The following is a 20,505-nucleotide window of genomic DNA, read 5'->3' as shown; positions in this document are numbered from 1 at the left end:
TCAGCAGTCCTGTGTACTGGGACAGCTACCTCAGCTGTCTCCACATGGACCTAAGCCAGCATCTACTGACAGTGTAGCTAGGACCTTATGCCAACAGAGGTGTCTCAGCATAGTAATCATAGATGGTATGGCTGAGGTACAAGCTTTTGACCATCCAGAAAAAGTTAATCTTCTGAGATTGGCTGAATTCTTCATTATGAGGCTACAGAGAAAATACTGGACTTATGACAAAGTCCACGTTGTGTTTGACATGTGTGCAGGAGAATAGATTACAAATATTACCAGAAAGAAAAGACTCCATAGTATTGCACCTGTCCAGTACAAAATCATTGACTCCACAAACATCTCCAATGTCACAATGAAGAAGCTACTGTCTCATACTCACAGGAATGAGGAGTTAACCACATACATTGCAGGAAAAACGTTCCAGCATGCAAAGAATTTTGTCATTGCATGGCGTAACAAAGTTGCTGCCTCACACTGTTGCGTGGAGTTTCTTTGTAGGTCCCATGAGTAGGCTGACACTAAAATTATCTTGCATGCCATCAATGCCACAGAGAGAGGTGCTACTTAATTCTGGATTTTTGCACAAGACACAGGTATTCTAATGCTCTCTATGAAATGTGACCAAAGATTTTTGCAAGACTCTGTTTTTGTACCTAATGTTATAGAACAGAATTGCTGGATATCCCTCAGCGATGTGTTCCTATCACTTGGACCATTTAAGCCACCACACTGCCAGGTATCCACACCCTTTCAGGATATGACACTACTGGAAGGTTGGTTGGAAAGACCAAATTACCTTTTTCTGGAAAGCATTTGATTAGCCTCCGAAGACTTTTCTTGCTCTGAAGATGCTTGGAATAGCTGAGACAATCACTGATATGCAGTGTGGATGACGATCCGTGTGACATGTCTAGCAGTGGTGCCCTAGACTAAGACGAAAATGATGATGACTTTGATTTGAATAAATGTTTTCAGTCCTACATGTCAAGGCTAACTTCCCTAGAATTACCAAAGATCAATATCGTAAGTAAACCATCCCTGTGTTTTATGTAAGTAAACCATCCCTGTGTTAAAGTATAGTTTTAAAAAGTTGATTTAAAAAAGAAAACATCTTCTCAAATATATAGCTACATAATTATTCTAGGCTTGTCGCATTTGGTATTCTAGGCTTGTCGCATTTGCATTCATGGGGGAAAGGACTTTTGAGTAATACCCAACTTGATCCATTTCCAGCTAAATTGTATTATTAAAATTTCCACCAACCAGAGGATCTGGAGCTGGGAGACAGAGGGACAGCACTCTGCAGAGGGTGACACCATTGAAATTATGATTCTGTGGATTTTTACGAATCAAATGATACCTCCCTTGCCTTTCTATCACTAAATTGCCAATGGAATAAGATTTTACTACATTATGCTCCCGCACTAAAAAGACAAAGTTTAGTTTCACAAACTAGATGATTTATGATTTCTGTGGAATTCCTGTAAATGAATTGTAGGATCAGGCCCCTAAACTGTTGCTTTGTTCCTGAACAATGTATAATATCTACAGTTGGCATTAAAATTTAAAATTAAATTTAAAATTTCCAGTGTAATGCAGTGGCCAAAGGGGCTAATGTGATCCTGGGATGGTTAAACAGGAGAATAGCAAATAAGAGTGTGGAGATTATTCCCCCTTTGTATTTACACTGCTGTGACTGATGCTGGAATACTGTCTAGTTCTGGTGTCTACAGTTCAAAAATAATGTTGATAAATTTGAAAAGGTTCAAAGAGCCACAAGAACGATTAAAGAATTGAAAAACATGCCATATAGCGATAGAGTGTTTAATTTAACAAGAGAAGGTTAAGTGGTGACTTGATCACAATTCATGGGGAACAAAAATTTCATAATGGACTTTTCTGTGTAGCAGACAACGGTATAATGGGATCCAATGGCTGGAAGTTGATGCTAGACACATTCGGACTAGAAATTAGGTGCAGATTTTTATCAGTTAAGGTAATTAACCATTGGAACAGGTTACCGAGATTTGTGGCGCATTTTCCATCAACTTTTAAAATCAAGATTGGATATTATTCTCTAGATAAAACCTTAATTCAGGGAAGTCTTATCGCCTGTGGTTATGCAGGAGATCAGACTAGATGATCACAGTGATCTTTTATAGCCTCACAATCTATGAAATCCTTACATAAGAAAATGCTCAGACACATTCCATGAAGGTTTTGGAGAGCTGTCATTCTGGATATTTTCCTTGTTGACTGGAATTCAAATTACAAAGACAGTTTTAAATTGGAGTACTGACTCTTGGGCTAATTTTAACTCAGTGGGAGTTACACCCATTTATATCAGGCCTGAATTTGACGTGAATGTCTCTTTGCCATATACTGATGTAATTCTCTGCAGACGTTGTAATCGTGTGTGTGTGTGTGTGAGAGAGAGAGAGAGAATAAATCCATTAAAGCAGTAGTCCAGTGTTTTCTCTATCTGTCTTTAGTAGTAGAGGAGCTGAACGTGTATGTAATGTAGTTTAAAAAAAAACAAAAACTGGTTACAGGGATTATGAATAGGAAAGGTGAAAATAAATGTGGCAAACTTCCCTGGGCCTGAACAGAGACATCTGTTCATAAGAGCCAAGAACTAAAACTAATCCACAGAAAAATGTTTTGAGACAGTTTTATTGTGGAAGTTGGTGGTTGCTCATGACCTGATTACATTCAATATGGGCAGAGGATAGTCCCAACCAGTAATATATATTCAGTGTTTCAAAAGGGCTATTTTCCCAAAACTGAGGAAAATTATTAATACAATTGTTTGGGAGAAAAAATTTAGACAAAAAAACATGAATCAAAATTGGCAGCTTCTTTTAGAAGTTTATCAAATGGCCAAAAAGCACAATGCCACAATTAATAAGGAGGACATCTTTGGCTAAAAGCCCATCCTGGGTCAGTGCTAAAGTAAAGGCAGCAATTAGATATAAAAAAACAATATATAAGAAATGGGGAAAAAAGGGGAAAGATGTAACAATCAGTATAAAGCAGAAGTCCTGAAGTGCAGAAAAATTATAAGGAAAGCTAAAGATAACAGGGAAAAATCCATGACTGGCAGGGATAACAATAAGAAGAAGGGGTGTGTGGGTGTGTGTGTTTATAAAGTTTTTGTTAAGAACAAAAGAGATCCCTAGCAATGGAAGAGTTCCATCACTAGACGGAGATGGTAAAATTGTTAGTAATGATGCAGAAAAGGCAGAAATGTTCAATAAATATTTCTGTTCTGTATTTGGAAAGAAGTGGGATGATGTACTCATCTCATATGAGCATTAAGTACTTTCCAGTCAATTAGTAACTAAGGTGGCTGTTAGACAACATCTACTAGGAATAAACATTTTTAAATCAACAGGCCCAGATAACTTGCAGTCAAGAGTCCTAAAAGAGCTGGATGAGATCTCTGGCCCATTGATGTTAATTTTTAACAAATCTTGGGGTACCAGGAAAATACCAGAGAGTGGAAGAGTGCAAATGTTGTGCCAGTGTACAAGAAGGGCAAGCGGGTTGACCCAGATAAATGTATGACAGTAGTTAGCCTAACATTATTCTGAGGCAAAATAATGGAAAATTTGATACAGGAGCCTGCCTTAAATTCAATTCAATTGATAGAGAATTGGAGAATAGGAATATAATTAATGTCATTTGACATGGATTTATGGAAAATAGGTCTTGTCAAACCTTATTTTATTCTTTGCTGAGATTACTGAGATTGGTTGATAAAGGGAACTGCTTAAATGTAATAGACTTTTGTTAGCCATTTCATTTAGTATCACACAATGTTCTGATTAAAAAATTAGCGCTGTACAAGATCATTAAATGGATTAAAATCTAGCTAATGGACAGATCTCAAAAAGCGGTCATTAGGGAATCATCATTTAGTGGGGTTCCATAGCGATTAGTCCCAGGCCTGATGCTATTCAACATTTTCATCAATGATCTGGAAGCATAAAATCAGAGTTGATAGCAGATGATGCAAAGATTGGTGGAGTGGTACCATAATGATGACAAGGCATTTATACAGAGCAATCTGGATCACTTGGTAAAGTGGGCCTATTCAAACAAAATGTCTTAATACAGCCAAATGCAAAGTTATCCATCTAGGAATATGGAAAGTAGCCCATGCCTACAGATTGAAGGATTGTATCTTGGATAGCAGTGGGTCTGAAAAAGGTCTGCGGGTCCCAGTGGACAAACAAATCAACATGAGCTCCCCGTGTAATGTTATGGGAGAAAGGGCTAAATGTGATTGGGCCCAGTTCTTGTGTCCACATTTTAAAAAGAATATTGAAAAATTAGAGAAGATGCAGAAAAGAACCACAAAAGTGATTTGAGGGCTGGAGAAAATGCCTTGCAGCAAGAGCTTAAAGATCTAAATCTGTTTAGCTTATCAAAAAGATCAAGAGGTGATTTGATTGCATAAATACCTTCACAGGGAGAAAATACCAGGTACTAACATACTCTTTAGTCTAGCAGAAAAAGGCATAACAAGAACCAATGGCTGGAAGCTGAAACCAGACAAATTCAAATTGGAAGTTAAGAACAAATTTTTAACATTGTGACACACTACCAAGGGAAATGGTGGATTCTCCATCTCTTGAGGTCTTCAAGTCAAGACTGGATGCTTTTCTGGATGATATGCATTAGTCAAGCACAGGTTATTGGGCTCAGTATAGGGGTGGTTGAGTGAAATTGTGTGTTCTGTGTAATCCAGGAGGTCAGACTAGGTGATCTAATGGTCCTTTTTTGCCTGAAATGCTATGAATTTATGAATCGCATGGGCATAAGGATCTGCCTGACTGGATCCCATTTCAGGATTGAGACTCAATTAAGGAAATGTCTTTCTTACTTCAGGAGCAGCATATAGACATTACTCACTGTTTGGAAATAGATTGTACACATGATGGTTCCTGATAAGATCTCATTAGAGGTTATTTTAATTAATGGTGGTAACTGGCTGAGAAGTTCTATTGTTCATTAACTCTCTTTATTAATTGAAGTAATGAATGTAAATAATGAAGTATTGTTTTATTTTTTTTTTAGATTATAATCTATGGAGATTTGCCAAAAAATAAAGAAAATGTAGTATATTTATCAAATCATCAGTGTACAGGTTTGTATCTCATTTGTTTGCACTTTTTTTTTTTTTTTTAACTGAAAGATAGAAAAGCTGTTGGGCATGCTATTTAAAGAGAAATATTTCAGATTTTGCCAGTATAATCTTAAGTATAGACAGTGCTCTTAAATATAGCTAGTAACTATGTTTTAGCTAAATCTCTGTAGTGTTTATGTAATCTGTATTTTTTTAAGAACAACCTTAGCAACAAAGTAGGAGATTTTTTTAACAGAAAGTCATAAACTGACCTTGAAATTGAGTATTATAGCCACTTATTTCTTAAATTAATTTCTTAAGAGGAGGGTGTCACAGATTAACTCAGATTATTAGCGAATATGAGTCCAGACAAATATAATCTCTACATCAGAACCTGTGCTTTAAATTTCTTTTGGTGTTTCTGGAACTGAACCTGCAAAGTGTCTTTGCATATGATCCTACTTAGCACTGAGTGCAGCTAATGAGAGGCACTTGGCACCTTTCAAGGTTCAGCCCTATCTGAATTACCACAAAATGTAAGTCATAACATTTAAACTGTAAAATCCAAGATGCAACCCTAAATGGAGAAGATGAGGAGGCAGCTAAATTCAGCAAGGAAAAACTCCTGAAATTATTTCCTCTCTCAAGCACCTTTCAGGATCAGGCCCTGAGTACCTTAATTTCCATTGACTTCAGTGAAGGCACTCAGCACCTTAGAGGAGTAAGCCTTTTAGTCCAATCTACTATGCATTATAAGGTAACTTGGTTCAGCTGTGCTCGTCCAAGTTTCCTTATGTCTGGATTTCTCTACAGGGAAGGCAGATACCACCTGTAACTCAAGATCAAGGTTCAGTTAACTCTCTGCTAAACATTTGATTGGGTCTGTGCACCTCATCAAACAAAGGTTGTCGGAGTGAGAAATCCCACTGAAAACTACAGCTAAGAATTGGTACCTACAAACTTATGTGCTTTATGGCCCATTTGTTTTAGCTTTCCTCAGAGGATTTAGGTGTACAGTAGGCTGATATGTGGAGGTGTTGGTATTTGATTTATGTGGTGCTGCTTGGTACAGGGGTGAACTGACAGTATTGCATTTTGTTTTTGTGACTTTAAAGGATTGGCTGGGTGCTCAGACTTTGTGTATGAGAGCTTTTTATTTATTCTAAATTGAATGAAAAGAAATGTATTTATGAAACTGTCCACAGCATAGAGTCTGGGCAATAATCAACAGTAATGTTTCTATACCTAACTTGTTGATCATTGTCAACTCTGGATGAGTCTCACCCATCATTTAAATTATATAGCATCCCCATTAGGCAAAAGCCCAGGAGAAAACAGTATTGCAATGTGCCCTGAAGATCAATAGAATCTGGCTTTGCCAACCTAGTGAGAGCAGCAAGTCCCAGAGCTAAGGGTCCTCTGCTGGAGTGATGCCACTGTATTTCTTTTGATTGATTTGACAAAGTCTGTTCTTGCTTTAGATAAGTGTTTTGTGCTTATCATCACTGGTCTTTGCAGCTGATCTAAAGAGCAGCACTGAAGGACTCCAAAAGAGAAATCCATGGTGTCCTCAGAGGTAGGGGGTCATAAAGAAGAAAAAATTAAATGGCAAGGAAGTGAGGGAATCTCTCAAGCTTGAGTAGGGACATACGAAGTAGGGGACCTTCCCGGCTTGGAGGAGAGGAAAGTATATTTTTCATACACGGTAGAGAAAACTACTAACTTAAAACAAAATTTCCTGATAAATTGAGTGCACCTGATGGCTCTTTGCACTAGCAAATTGCAGAGTTACATGCCTAAATGCCACAAATTGGACTTTCAGTTGATCAATGAAACTGGAAAACAGGCAAGACTCTTTTAAAATATATTGACTATAATGTTTAACATATTAAAATAAGATGATTGTCATCAAATGTCTGCTTTCCATATTGTGGGACATGTAATATGGAAATGGATTCTGATGCCAGGTTTTTCAGAAAGATGTTGTTTGTGTATGCACATGTGCATATACACAAAATGTGTGTCATTTAAGGTTATTGCAAGTAACATGCCTAATGCAAATCTTCAACAACAAAGAAACAAAAAGTTAAGTAACAGTTCATACCATCTGTTCCTCCACCCCAAAAGATATACCTCACCACTAGCACAACCACTGAATACCACAGATAATGTATCTCAACCTTAACTCTGCCCCATAGGGAATGCCCCTCTTTCAGTGACCACTTTTTGAAACTTCCACTACAGTTATCTTCATAAAGACCAGATACCTCCCACTATTACTTCTACACAGTTTTGGGAATCCACGTGAACTCAAGCTTTATAGAATACACATGTATTTAAGTCAATGTGGCTACTTGCGTGCATAAAGTTATGCTTGTGCAAGATCAGCCCTTTAATCTTTGCAGGTAATTGATGACAGAATTTCAAGTGTCACCAAGTTTTTGGATCTGGAACTAAATTGTTTTTTTTCTTGTTAAAGATGTAGTGAAGTGCTGTCCGTACATGGGAAATAACTGCCTGGGAAGGAGTACTGCAGAAAAGAATCTGGGTGTTATAGTGGATCAAAGATTAAATAGGAGTCACCACTGTAATACCATTGTAAAAAAAAAAAAAAAAAAAGGGCGGGGGGGCTTTAAAATACATCCCAGATGAGGGGACATCATTCTGGAATGTATTAGCAGAAACATTGAAAGCAGGACACAAGAAGTAATTCTTTCACTCTGCTAAGCTCTCATAAGGCCTCAACTGGAGTACTGTGTCCAGTTGTAGACACCACCCTTCAGGAAAGATACAGACAAATTGGAGAAAGTCCAGAGAAGAGGAACAAAAAAAATTGAAGGTCTAGAAAACATAACCTATGAGGAAAGATTGAAAAAAAATTGATTCTAATCTGGAGAAAAAAAGACTGACAGGGGGAGGGGGGACATGATAACAATCTTCAAGTACATAAAAAGTTATAAAGAGGAGGGTGATAAATTGTTCTCCTTATCCACTGAGGATAGGACAAAAAGTAATGGGCTTAAATTACAGCAAGGGAGATTTAGGTTAGATCTTAGGAAAAAATTACTTAGGGGGGTTGTGGAATCTTTGTCATTGGAGATTTTTAAGAACGTGTTAGACAGACACCTGTCAGAGACAGTCTAGACCAGAGGTGGGCAAACTACGGCCCGTGGGCCCCTCCTGTCCGGCCCCTGAGCTCCTGCCCGGGAGGCTAGCCCCCGGCCCTTCCCCTGCTGTTCCCCCTCCCCCACAGCCTGAGCTCGCTCTGCTGCCGGCGCAATGCTCTGGGCGGCGGGGCTGCGAGCTCCTGTGGCAGTGCAGCTGCAGAGCCGGGGCCTGACCTGGTGCTGTGTGCTACACGGTGGCATGGCTGGCCGCCAGCCGGTGCTCCAGGCAGCGCGGTAAGGGGGCAGGGAGCGGGGGGGGTTGGATAGAGAACAGGGGAGTTAGGGGTGGTGGGCAGGGGTGGGGGTGTGGATAGGGGTGGTGGGCAGTCAGAGGGCAGGGAACAGGGTGGTTGAATGGGGCCAGGGTCCCAAGGGGGCAGTCATGAAGGAGAGGGGGGGTTGGATGGGGCGGGGGGCAGTCAGGGGCAGGGGTTCTGGGGACAGTCAGGACAGGGAGAAGGGGTGGTTGGATGGGGCAGGGGTCCCCGGGGGGCAGTCAGGAAGGAGAGGGGAGGTTGGATAGGGTGGCGGGGGCAGTCAGGTGCAGGGGTTCTGGGGGCGGTCAGGGAACAGGGAGAAGGGGTGGTTGGACGGGTCAGCAGTCCCGGAGAGGGCAGTCAGGAATGAAAGGAGGGGTTGGATGGAGTGGCGGGGGGCAGTCAGGGGTGGGGTTCCAGGGGCTGTCGGGGCAGGAGTCCCGGGGGGTCCATCGGGGGCAAGAAGCAGCAGGGGTCAGATAGGGGGCGGGGCTGGGCCATGCTTGACTGTTTGGGGAGGTACAGCCTCCACTAACTGGCCCTCCATACAATTTTGGAAACCCGATGCGGCCCTCAGGCCAAAAAGTTTGCCCGCCCCGGTCTAGACAATACTTAGTCCTGCCTCAGTGCATGGGGATGGACTAGATGATCTATCAAGGTTCTTTCCAGTCCTACATTTCTGTGATTCTATGAAGTTAAAAAAAAAACCCCAACAGCCACCTCTTGGAATGGAATATTTAAAGTTATGAATGAACAGGAGTAATTAACGTGTCAGGAAAAGTTGACAAGGAAGTAACAAATAAACATGATTCTGGGAAGATTTCTTAGTATTGTCATTGAAAAATATCAGTCATCTTGAGTGTTTACTACATGCTTTTTTCCTCTCATGAGATTTCTGTTATGAACATCAGAAGCATAATTACAGTTTCAGAAGCACTTTAGTTCTATCCTGTGTACAAAACGTTTTTTGTTTCCTCAGGGATATTTGAGGCCCAGTTCGACTAAAGAGTTCTGGGTTTTTGTCTTTGCAGTTGACTGGATTGTTGCAGACATGTTGGCAATCAGACAGAATGCTCTTGGGCATGTTCGATACGTTTTGAAAGATGGGTTAAAATGGCTTCCCTTGTATGGGTGGTATTTTTCTCAGGTAACTCCCATTTGTTTGTTTTTCCTACTGTTTGCACATGTAGCGTAAAAATTATTATCTTCTTTACTGTGTATTTCTAGTACTACTTGTTCAAAAGGAATAGCAATGAGTCAAAATGTTCTTGGTGTGTCTTTATTTTAACAAGAAAATTGATTGCTCTCATTCAGAGGGGTGTACATTTGAACATTTATCTAATATTGATGTAAAAGACAGCTGTTTATCAGAGGATTGACTCAGCTTTTTTAACTAATATTTCTTAACTAATCTTTCTAATTAACAAAATACTGTGTTTTAGAGTAATATCAGAATTAAAATCATGGGGCAAAATTTAGAGGTGGTATCTAACTGGGGGTCCTTTATGATTGTTCTCCCTTTCAGATATTTACATATGTGTGCTTGTCAATGTGTAAGAGCCAGATTCTCCTTTCATCCTTCTGTAAATTGGGGGTAATTTCATTGAAGACAGTGGAGTAATACTGATGTAAAACCAGTAAGAGAGGAGAACTGGGAGAATATTCTCAATCATTTTGTCAAGGGAGGTTGAAGTTTGCCTTCATGCTATTGCCACTACAGAATGGTCAGGGTTGCCTTAATCTGCAGGTGTCATGAGATCTGCACAGATCTCATTACACCAATAACGGACTATTGCTTCTGCACAATTGTCTAGGCCAACCTCTCCCGCATGACAGCATGGCTCCTTTAGTACAGTAGAACCTCAGAGTTACAAACACCTTGGGAATGGAGGATTGTTCGTAACTCTGAAATGTGCACAACTCTGAACAAAACATGGTTGTTCTTTCAAGTTTACAACTGAACAGTGACTCAATACAGCATTGAAACTTTACTACGAAGAAAAAAAATGCTGCGTTTAACCATCTTAATTTAAATGGAACAAGCACAGAAACAGTTTCCTTACCATGTCAAATCTTTTTTTTAAACTTTCCCTTTATTTTTTTTAGTAGTTTATGTTTAACACAGTACTGCACTGTATTTGCTCCTTTTTTTTTTTGGTCTCTGCTGCTGCCTGACTGTACTTACAGTTCCAAATGAGGCGTGTGGTTCACTGATCATTTCATAACTCTGGTCATAACTGAGGTTGAACTGTAACTACTGCCACTGGCTGGCATCTCCATAGCTTTGGAGGAGTAGTTGTAGAGATGGTTTACTCAAACTCAGTGCTGCGTGGAGCAAGCATCAATTCTCAAACACTCTGTGGATATGGAGGAGAGCATGCCACAGAAGGTATCTGCTTCCTTACTCCACTCAACTCAATACACACAGAGCCCAACCCCTATGGTGCTCCAGGGAAGGGGCTTCTATTGGGTCCTGAGAACAGGGGAGAATGTGCTATGGAGACAATGACCCATCCTTCTCTGTTCTCTCCCCTACCCACTTGAGCCCCCAAACCAAAGTGACAGTTTCTGATGCTCTTTTATTTCTCCTCTGCCATGCATTAGCAGAGTTCAAGAAGAGAACATGATCCGTGAAAAGAGCACTACTGTTGCCCTTGCATCTAGTCACTATGTCTCTGGTGGTCTAATTCTGCCTTTATTATAATGCTAACAATTTAGGTTCTCTATTGCATCCACTATCACTTGGTGTCCAAAGTAATTTTTGTAATTTTCCAAAATCTTGCAGTGGCTCTCTGGAATATTCTGTGTTCAACTTCCTGACTACTATACTGATTGTTAATAGACTGTTCCTCTGGAAATTAGTAAAAAGCAACAGAGGGTCCTGTGGCACCTTTAAGACTAACAGAAGTACTGGGAGCATAAGCTTTCGTGGGTAAGAACCTGCATCTGAAGAAGTGAGGTTCTTACCCACGAAAGCTTATGCTCCCAGTACTTCTGTTAGTCTTAAAGGTGCCACAGGACCCTCTGTTGCTTTTTACAGATTCAGACTAACACGGCTACCCCTCTGATACTGGAAATTAGTGTGAATGTAGGCTACACTTTTATACAGAACGTAGTTATTAACTTAAACCTGTGTAGTTTTGTGTGTCCCACAACACTTTTCACACTATTAAAGACATTAAACAGAGATGGATATATTTCTAATCCAGGGACACAAATGGAAGACTGTTTACAGACACTAGTATTGTGTGTATTTAAGAAAATGTATTTAAATTACTGAAAAGGGATACACCAGGACTGTAGTGCAAGCTAATAGGTATTTTTATTGTCTTTATCACACCAAACACTGCTAAAACATAAAACACTTCCTCCTCTTCCTGTTGATGCTCTGTCAGTGATGTCACTCACACTCCACTAAAACTTTCCAGTGATATGTACTTACGGAATACTCACGGAATTTATATTCCCTACCTCAGGTAAACATCCTGTTTGGAATATACACACATTTTGGCTACCTAGTTGTGCAGAATTCAGGCGCTAAGGAAACACAGTTGTAAACATAGTTCATTGTTGATCTAGAAACATGTTTTAAAGTACAGAGGGAAAAAATTGAAAATATAGACCGTGTGCTTATGGACTCCCAGAAATCTGTTTTGAGCCTACACATATATTTTGATATTATTCAAAAGCAGATACAGTAGAAATTCAATATAAATTAGGGAACTGGATCTATAGATGACTGCATAGCTAACAAATTCCTTTTTTTTTTTTTTTTGAATATGTATTTCTAATGGTAACAAACAAAGAAGCTCCTTACATTCATCTGCTATGGCACAGGATTGTTCTATTAGCTAAAAATATAATAGCTGTGTATCTAAAGCTGGCCTTAATATTTTTGTGTGCATCTGCAGAACAGTTTCTGCCCAGTCCTTCTCCACTAAAATGCAGCCATGCTGGATAAAAGGTCAGCAGAGAATTTTGGGAAAAATTAAGCAAAAAATATTATATACGCTTTTTCTGTGCTTCCTTCCAGTCCCCTACTAGCCATCACTGCTTGTCTGGATAAGTAGCCATGCCTCTACTGGCTGTTAGCCTGTGGTAGTTTTGTGATTCCCTTCTGAGGTGGAGTGACAGAACAAATAGTGAGGAGTTAATGCACCATTGAATTTATGCTCCATTTTGATGCTATTTTTTGGAGAGCAATATGCTAACTGTGGCTCTCACTCTTTAAACAGAATATCACTGCTAATACTAGGTGGGCTTTTGCAACCCACAAAGTTCATTTGGGCAAGTCCATCCTCAGGTTAGCCAGTGTCTAAAAAGATGGACAAATTATATAAATATTTACCCCAAGAGGATTTTTCAGACTCTTTAGTAGTAGAAGCTGCTGTTCAGAGACCTAAGGGTGGATTAGAACACTCTATTTACTCAGATAAAAATAGAAAGAAAATGAATTTATTGGGAAAAAAAAGTCTTCTCATCTTTCACATTAAGTTAAATTCCATGAATTACCAAACCACAGTGCGCTAACAATACCATCTTTGGAAGAAAATGTCAGTGTTTATTGACTTGCGCCTGAATGAACAGAGGAAACTTGCACATGCTGTCATAACAGAAGGTCTCCAAGTAGCATGACATGCCTTGATAGCATCTATCGACTTCAGATGCAGCAGCTAGAGCTGTAGCTACTACAATTTCTATCAGAAGGTATGCTTGGCTTAAATCTTTGGGACTGCGTCCTGAGAGCTAAAGTGGAGGATCTTCCTTTTAAAGGAGGAGGACCATTGGGTACCACCACTGATGAGTTTCTGTAAAAGATGGAAAATAGATAGATGCTCAAGTAACTGGCAGTGTATCAACAGCACAGGAAAAGGCCACAAGTACTAGGTTTTAAATACCAAAGACAACACTACCCTTGATTGTCTTCTCACTTTACTCAAAGGAGATAGTAATATCACCAGCAATAGCCTCCTTGGCAGTTTTCTCAACCAAAGAGAAAGAGCTTCAAACTGAGATCAAGAGGCAATCAGGCATCTTGAGTAGCTGTGTTATTGGGCAGTATGTCACCTTTGTGGCCTAAGGCCCGAGAGCTCTGATCCAGTCTTAATTCAGGTTCACTCCCCTCCATTTGGAGACTGGCTATATCATTTTTTCCCACTGTTGGACTTTTATAACCATGGATAAGGCTACGATTTTTTCATGGAGCTCGGAGAAGTCACAGAATCCATGACTTCCAGCAACCTCCGTGAATTCAGCCATGGCAGCCGGGAGCTGCAGGGTCCCCTGCTGCCACAGTTGGCGGGGGGACCCCTGCAGCTTCCAGGTGGCGGGGGCCCCCCCCACAGCTTCCAGCTGCCACGGGAGGCAGGAGCTCCTGGCCACTGCGGGCGGTGGGGGGACCACGCCATAAATTCAACCAGAGCTGGGAGCAGGCTCCTGCAGCTGCCCAGCCTCAGCAGTCAGTGTGGGGACCCCGCAGCTGAGCTCCCCATTTTGTCATGGATATTTTTAGTAAAAGTCACGGACAGGTCACAGGCTTCCATGAATTTTTCTTTATTGCCCGTGACCTGCCCGTGACTTTTACTAAAAATATCCATGACAAAATCTTAGCCTTACCTATGGACAAGTGGATTTTAGTGATTGTCCGCAGAAGATATTCAATACAATTAAAAAAAAAAAAATCCATCCTTCCAATCACAAGAACCTGCTGAGATCGGAGATTCTAGCTCTAGGAATAAGGAGGAGGTAATATGTACTGCACCTAACAGAACCTGCATCACTCAATCCTTGAGATGGTACTTCTAAAAAAAAGTTTATAATCTAATTTAAAATAAACCTGCACGCTTATATAACAGTAAAACTGAATAAAATAATAGTGCTTTACACTGACATAATACCATTCACTTGAGGGCCACAAAAGGCTTTGTAAACATGAGTCGCACCAGTATCACGATCCTGCTATGAAGTAGATGGCCCTCATGCTCCAGGATTCCACTGGCTGCCTAGAGGGGTCAGGAAGGAATTTTTTCTGCAGTACACAATTGGCTAGGTGTAGTGTAAGTTTATTTATTTAGCCTTCCTCTGAAGCAGAGACTGTCCAGAGCAGGAGACAGGATAACATGGTTTGGACTAGTGCTCTGAGGTGGTACAGAGAATCCTTTTTCTATATGTTGGACTGGTGTATCTTGCTTACATGCTCAGGGTTATAACAGATTGCCAGATTTCGGGTTGGGAAGCAACTTCCCCATGTCAGATTGGCTGGGACCCTGAGGTTTTGGTGGATTTTTTTTTTTCTTTCCCCTTTGAAGCAGTGGGCATGGTTCATATGCTGGGATCATCTGGGCATCTCACCTAATCAAGTCCTTGCTATTGCAGAAGTCTTGGGTATTCATGGCACTTTGGTCTCTCACAATCTCTCCCTGTGACACATACAAAAAGGTGGAAGCCTTTGCCTTAATTAAACCTCAAGAAGCTCAATACTTTCATCAAGACATCTTGTTTCTGTATTCTACCCTAGCCTCTATCATACCCCCCCTTTGAAAGACTGGCTTGCAGCTCGTGATTAAAGGACAGGCATTTACATATTTCCTCTTGTTCTTATTGCAAATACCTTAGTTTCATAGTGGGAGAGGACTACTTCCAGTACAGGATCCTTCCATTTGGACTTTATGCTGCCCTCATAGTATTCTCAAAATATCTATCAGCAGTGGCAGCTCACCTAAGAAGAAAGGGAATTCTCGTGTACCCTTATTTGGAGGATTGACTAATAAAAGTGTCATTAAAGGAACATCTTTGTAATGCTCTCCTCTGCACATGTACTCTCTTCAGAAGTATGGTTTCATGATAAACCCTAAGAAGTCACTCTAATAAATCAGTTATGAAATCTTATCTCTGTTAGACTCTGAGATAAGCAGAGTGCTTCTTCCTCAAGAGAGGTTCCTGAATGTAAAATCAGCAGTAGAAACTTGGCACTCTCAAAGGGTAATGTTCTATCTCAAGTTGATGGGACTCTTAACTTCAACAATATACGCATGTCTCAAAATAAGAACTTTACAGCATTGGCTGTCAGCCAACTACAGACAAAGTACAGACAGATGAATCAACAGCTTTCCATTCCAAAGAAAGTGCTAATATCTCTAGATTAGCAGGGTCAACCTTATGATGTCCTCAAAGAGGTACCATTCAGTCCTCTTCCATCCAAAACAGATACTGAATAATCCAACATAGAATGGTATGCTCACTGCTGCAGGTTCACAGTCCAGGAACATTGGAATCCCCCCAAAGACAACATTACATTAAATTACATTAAAACCTTATAGAGCTCAGAGCAATTTGTTGGCATTCAAAAATATTCTAACCTCATGTCCAGCACAAAGTTGTTCAGGTGCTTATGGACAATATCTCTAATTTATATAAACAAGCAGGAAGGTGCCCATTCTTAATTTTGCAGTGAGGCAATGGGAATGGTGCCCTCTCCACAACATGTGGCTATGCATCTAACAGGGAAAACAGCAATCTGGAAGACCAGCTAAGCAGAATCATGATAGCCACTGGTGAGCGGTCACTGAAAACTTCAGTAATACAGGAAATCTTCACATGCTAGGGACAGCCATAGACAGACTTCTTCACAATGAAAGAAAATGCAAAATGTCAGAAGTTTTGATCGAGAGCAAAGACAGACAGACATTCAATTTCAGATGTGTTCCTCAGATAATAGAGCCAAAGTCTCCTATATGCCTTTCCTCCTATTATGTCTAATAACAGAGTGCTAGGGGGGACATGAAGAAGATAATTTTAATAGCGCCTATTTGGCCCAAGCAGCAATTGTTCACAGATTTACTACACATCTCAGAAGGGATGTACAAAACTCTGCCTGTCATTCCAGATTTGCTTACTCAACAGGATGGTTGAGTCTGCCATCTAGACACAAACTGTTCACCTTATTTAGGTTTCTAACGGAACTGAATGTATTGCCTATCTTGTTCCACTTCTGTTCAGGATATATTAGTGAGCTCTGGAAAACATTACATTTTAAAATGGAAAAGGTTCACAATGTGGGCAGAGGATGACGATAATGATCCCATCTCACGGCCTCAACCTAATGTATACCTGAGTACTTCCTCCAGCTCAAAATAGCAGACCTATCACTCTCTTCAATTTAAGGTTCATTTATTAGCCTTATCTGCCTTCCATTCTCTCAATGATAATAAATTGGTGTTTGCTATGAGACAACATTTACTATCCTATTGAAAATCCAGCATCCTCTTGGGATCTCAATTTAGTTTTCATATATTTAATGACACATCTATTTGAGACTATAAGAGAATGTTCTTTACTTATGTGTTTAAATCTCTCAAAGATTTTTATTGAAAAAAATCAATGCAAGTAGTCTAGTACAGTACTTAGAAAAAGCAGTAAATGTGCAGCAATGATGAAAAGATGATTTGGTAAGATAACAGATTTTAATTTTGAACATACAAAAAGATTGTTATTTATAACAATGAGGAATTTATTTTTAAGAGACAAATTTTATTTATATCCTCTTTTTTATCTTTTTTGCTTTAGTTATGTTTCTCTCTTTTCAATCTTAATAGTGCGATCAGTCTCTCAGTTTTAAAATGTTAATAGTAATATGTCTGGAACAAGCTATAAAACTAATCTTTTCCAGGAAATGGTTTAGTTTTTCATAAGATTTCCCAGTGAAAATGCTATTATTGTGAAGAATCTTTTGCCTTCTAAAACAAGTAGTTATTTTAATTTATCTGAGTATCATCAGTATCTAACTTTCTCTTTGCAATTACCAGACTTTCTTTTATTTGTGAAAGTATATAATAGTGTGATATGATCATGCTGCTTGTTACTACATACGCACATACATACATACATGTATCTACAATATGATACCTATTACATGTCTTCAGTATTTGTCTTCTGTTGCTATTTACAGCATGATGCCCAGATTTGAAAATTCTGATCTGCAAATACTTATGCAGATGAATAACTTTACTCATGTGAGGAGTCCTATTAATCTCAGTGGTACTACTTGCATTAATAAAGTTACTTCTGTGTGTGTATTTGTAGGAATAGACCCTCGTGTCAGTTCCAGTGTTGTCTTCTGATTCAGTAACATTGTTAAACAAGACAGGTCAAGTGCTTTCTAATTATCTGTGTGGACATTGTGATCTATATGTATAGCACTTCTCCTTATATGTAACTTTGTTGAAGAGTATGTATTGCTTATGCAAATGTAAAATGGTGTGTCTTTCATCCTGAGAGAGAATGTTCTCTACTATGCAGGCTGCTAATTTTATCTCAATAGATGCTTCTAATGACCTGTCACCATAATATCTAAAATTGCTTTTATCCAAATTCAAACATTTGTTTTTTCATCAAATGTAGTATCTGATAAATACTAAATACTTTTCATTTTTAAATTTTTATGTCCTAGCATGGAGGAATCTATGTAAAACGAAGTGCCAGATTTAATGAAAAAGAAATGAGAAACAAGCTGTGGGCCCAGGTGAAAGCTGAGACTCCAGTAAGATTACACTTTTTTCTCTTTATTTTATTATTATTATTTTTAAATAATCAATCTTTGTAACTGTAAATGACTGCATCAGAGGAATTAGAAATAACTAGTATCTGTAAATTACAAGACAAGCAACCATATGCATGTTTTCTTTATGTATTTTCACTGATTATTCTTAGAGCTACCATTACAGCAACTGAGTTTCTTTCCAGAAACAGCCAATTTCACTGTTCCCTATATTTTAAAATAGCATCTTGCTTACTGTAGTAATGCCTGTCAGACTGATTTTTTTTTAACTGTATATCAAATTAGTTTGATCTTTTGAAAGTCAAGAAACATTCTTACAAAATGTTAATTAATCAGCTATCAGGATGATTAATCATTTTTAATGTAAATGACATTTTAAAACTGAATAACTTTGTCTGCTACAGGGAAAATCTCTTGATAATTTTCTATTTGAAGAACAACTGTTACTGCCAAGTGACTTTTCTCATGACTCCCTCTATGGTCCGTGGTTCAGTGGTTGAAATCACTATGCTTTCATTTGTATTAGTTACTGTACATTAATATGTTGTGTTTTCCCCCTTGTTGGCTTGGTGCATTATAACCCACTTGGTAATACTTGAGATATCTCAGTTGATCAGCTATGCTTTAAAATATATGAAAAAGGAATCCTACGAAAAGTAGAAACATGGACAAATTGCTACGGATGAGAACAAAAGAATAGCACAGCATGTAGGGACAAAAATCAGAAAGGCTGAGGCACAAAATGGGTTACACCTACCAAGGAACATAGAAAGGCATTAAGAAGAAGTTCTGTAAGTACTGTAGGAGCAAGAGAAAGACAAAGGAAAGTGTAGGTCCTCTACTTAGCGGGGAAGGAGAGCTAATGATGGATGACATCAAGAAGTATGAAGTGTTTAATGCTTATTTTACTTCAGTCTTCACTAAAATAGTTAATTGTGTCCAGATACTTAACACAATTAACCTTAATATTTAGATAAGTTAAGCCTAGTCTACACTTAAAAGTTAGGTCAACATAGCTGCATCCAGTCAGGAATGTGAAAATCTACACCTCTGACTGAGGTAGCTATGCCAACCAAACCCCCAAGATAGACACAGTTATGACAACAGAATAATGCTTCTGTCAACATAGCTACCATCATTTAGGAAGATGATGTTTGTACACTGATGGCAAAGACCCCTACCATTGATGTAGGCTGCATCTACTCTAACAGAGTTTTGCTGCCATAACTACAGCGATGTGGCTGTGCCGGTATAGTCTCTGTAGTGTAGGCATCCTTCCAAACGTATACAAGTTGATGGAATTCCCCTTTGGGTACTTAAGGAACTAGCTGAAGCAATCTCAGAATTACTAGCTATTATCTTCGAGAACTCATGAAGGATGGGTAGGACTGGAAAAGAACACACATATTGCCTATCTTTAAAGAGGGGAACAAGAGGACCCGGGGAATTATAAACCAGTTCGCCTAACTTCGGTTCCTGGACGGATACTGGAACAAATTAGTAAACAATCAGTTTGTAAGCATCTGAAGGATAATAGGGTTATAAGTAATAGCCAACATGGATTTGTCAAGAACAGATCATGCCAAACCAATCTAATTTTCTTTCTTGACAGGGTTACTGGCCTACTGGATAGGGGAGAAGCAGTAGACACGGTATATCTTGGTTTTAATAAGGCTTTTGACAGAGTCCCACATGACATTCTCATAAGCCAACTAAAGAAATAAGTCTGTCCTGTGTCCAGTACCATGCAATATTTTCATTAATGACTTGGATAATGGAGTGGAGAATGTGCACATAAAATGTGCGAATAAATCCAAACTTGGTGGGGTTGTAAGTGCTATGAAGGAAATGCAAAATACTATACTTAGGAAGGAAACATCAAATGCACAACTACAAAATGGGGAATAAATGGGCAAGGCAGTAGTACTGCTGAAAAGGATCTGCAGATTATGGTGGATCACACTTTGAGTATGATTTCCATTCCATACGGCTAAATGCAGTGCCTTGCATGGTGCCAAGTATCAGAGGGGTAGCCGTGTTAGTCTGGATCTGTAAAAAGCAACAGAGATTCCTGTGGCACCTCACCCGAAGTGGTGAATGCCCACTTCGTCGGATGCAAGTGGGCATCCAACGAAGTGGGCATTCACCCACGAAAGCTTATGCTCCAATACATCTGTTAGTCTTAAAGGTGCCACAGGACTCTCTGTTGCTTTTTACAGATCCAGACTAACACAGCTACCCCTCTGATACTTTGAGTATGGGTCATGAAAGTGATGCATTTTGAAAAAGAATGGTGATCAACTGTTCTCCATGTCCACTGAAGGCAGGACAAGAAATAATCAGCTTAATCTGCAGCAAGGGAGATTTAGGTTAGATGTTAGGAAAATT

General features: G+C 39.4%; 1 protein-coding gene across 2 annotated transcripts in view; it reads left to right on the top strand.

Annotated features, from left to right (window-relative positions):
* AGPAT5 (1-acylglycerol-3-phosphate O-acyltransferase 5) overlaps positions 1–20,505 on the top strand; it is a 142,548-nt gene that overhangs the window by 33,796 nt on the left and 88,247 nt on the right. The window contains exons 2-4 of one of the 2 annotated variants that reach the window (XM_024222808.2): positions 5,089–5,158; positions 9,593–9,708; positions 18,010–18,099. In XM_024222808.2, coding sequence (XP_024078576.1) covers positions 5,089–5,158; positions 9,593–9,708; positions 18,010–18,099 — 276 coding nt within the window. The remainder of the gene's footprint in view (positions 1–5,088; positions 5,159–9,592; positions 9,709–18,009; positions 18,100–20,505) is intronic. The other variant, XM_024222876.2, reaches the window with a different exon arrangement.

Source organism: Terrapene carolina, unplaced genomic scaffold (assembly GCF_002925995.2).
Source record: "Terrapene carolina triunguis isolate 2854851 unplaced genomic scaffold, T_m_triunguis-2.0 Scaffold42, whole genome shotgun sequence".
Taxonomy (NCBI): domain Eukaryota; kingdom Metazoa; phylum Chordata; order Testudines; family Emydidae; genus Terrapene; species Terrapene triunguis.
This window is presented reverse-complemented; position numbering and strand designations above follow the sequence as displayed.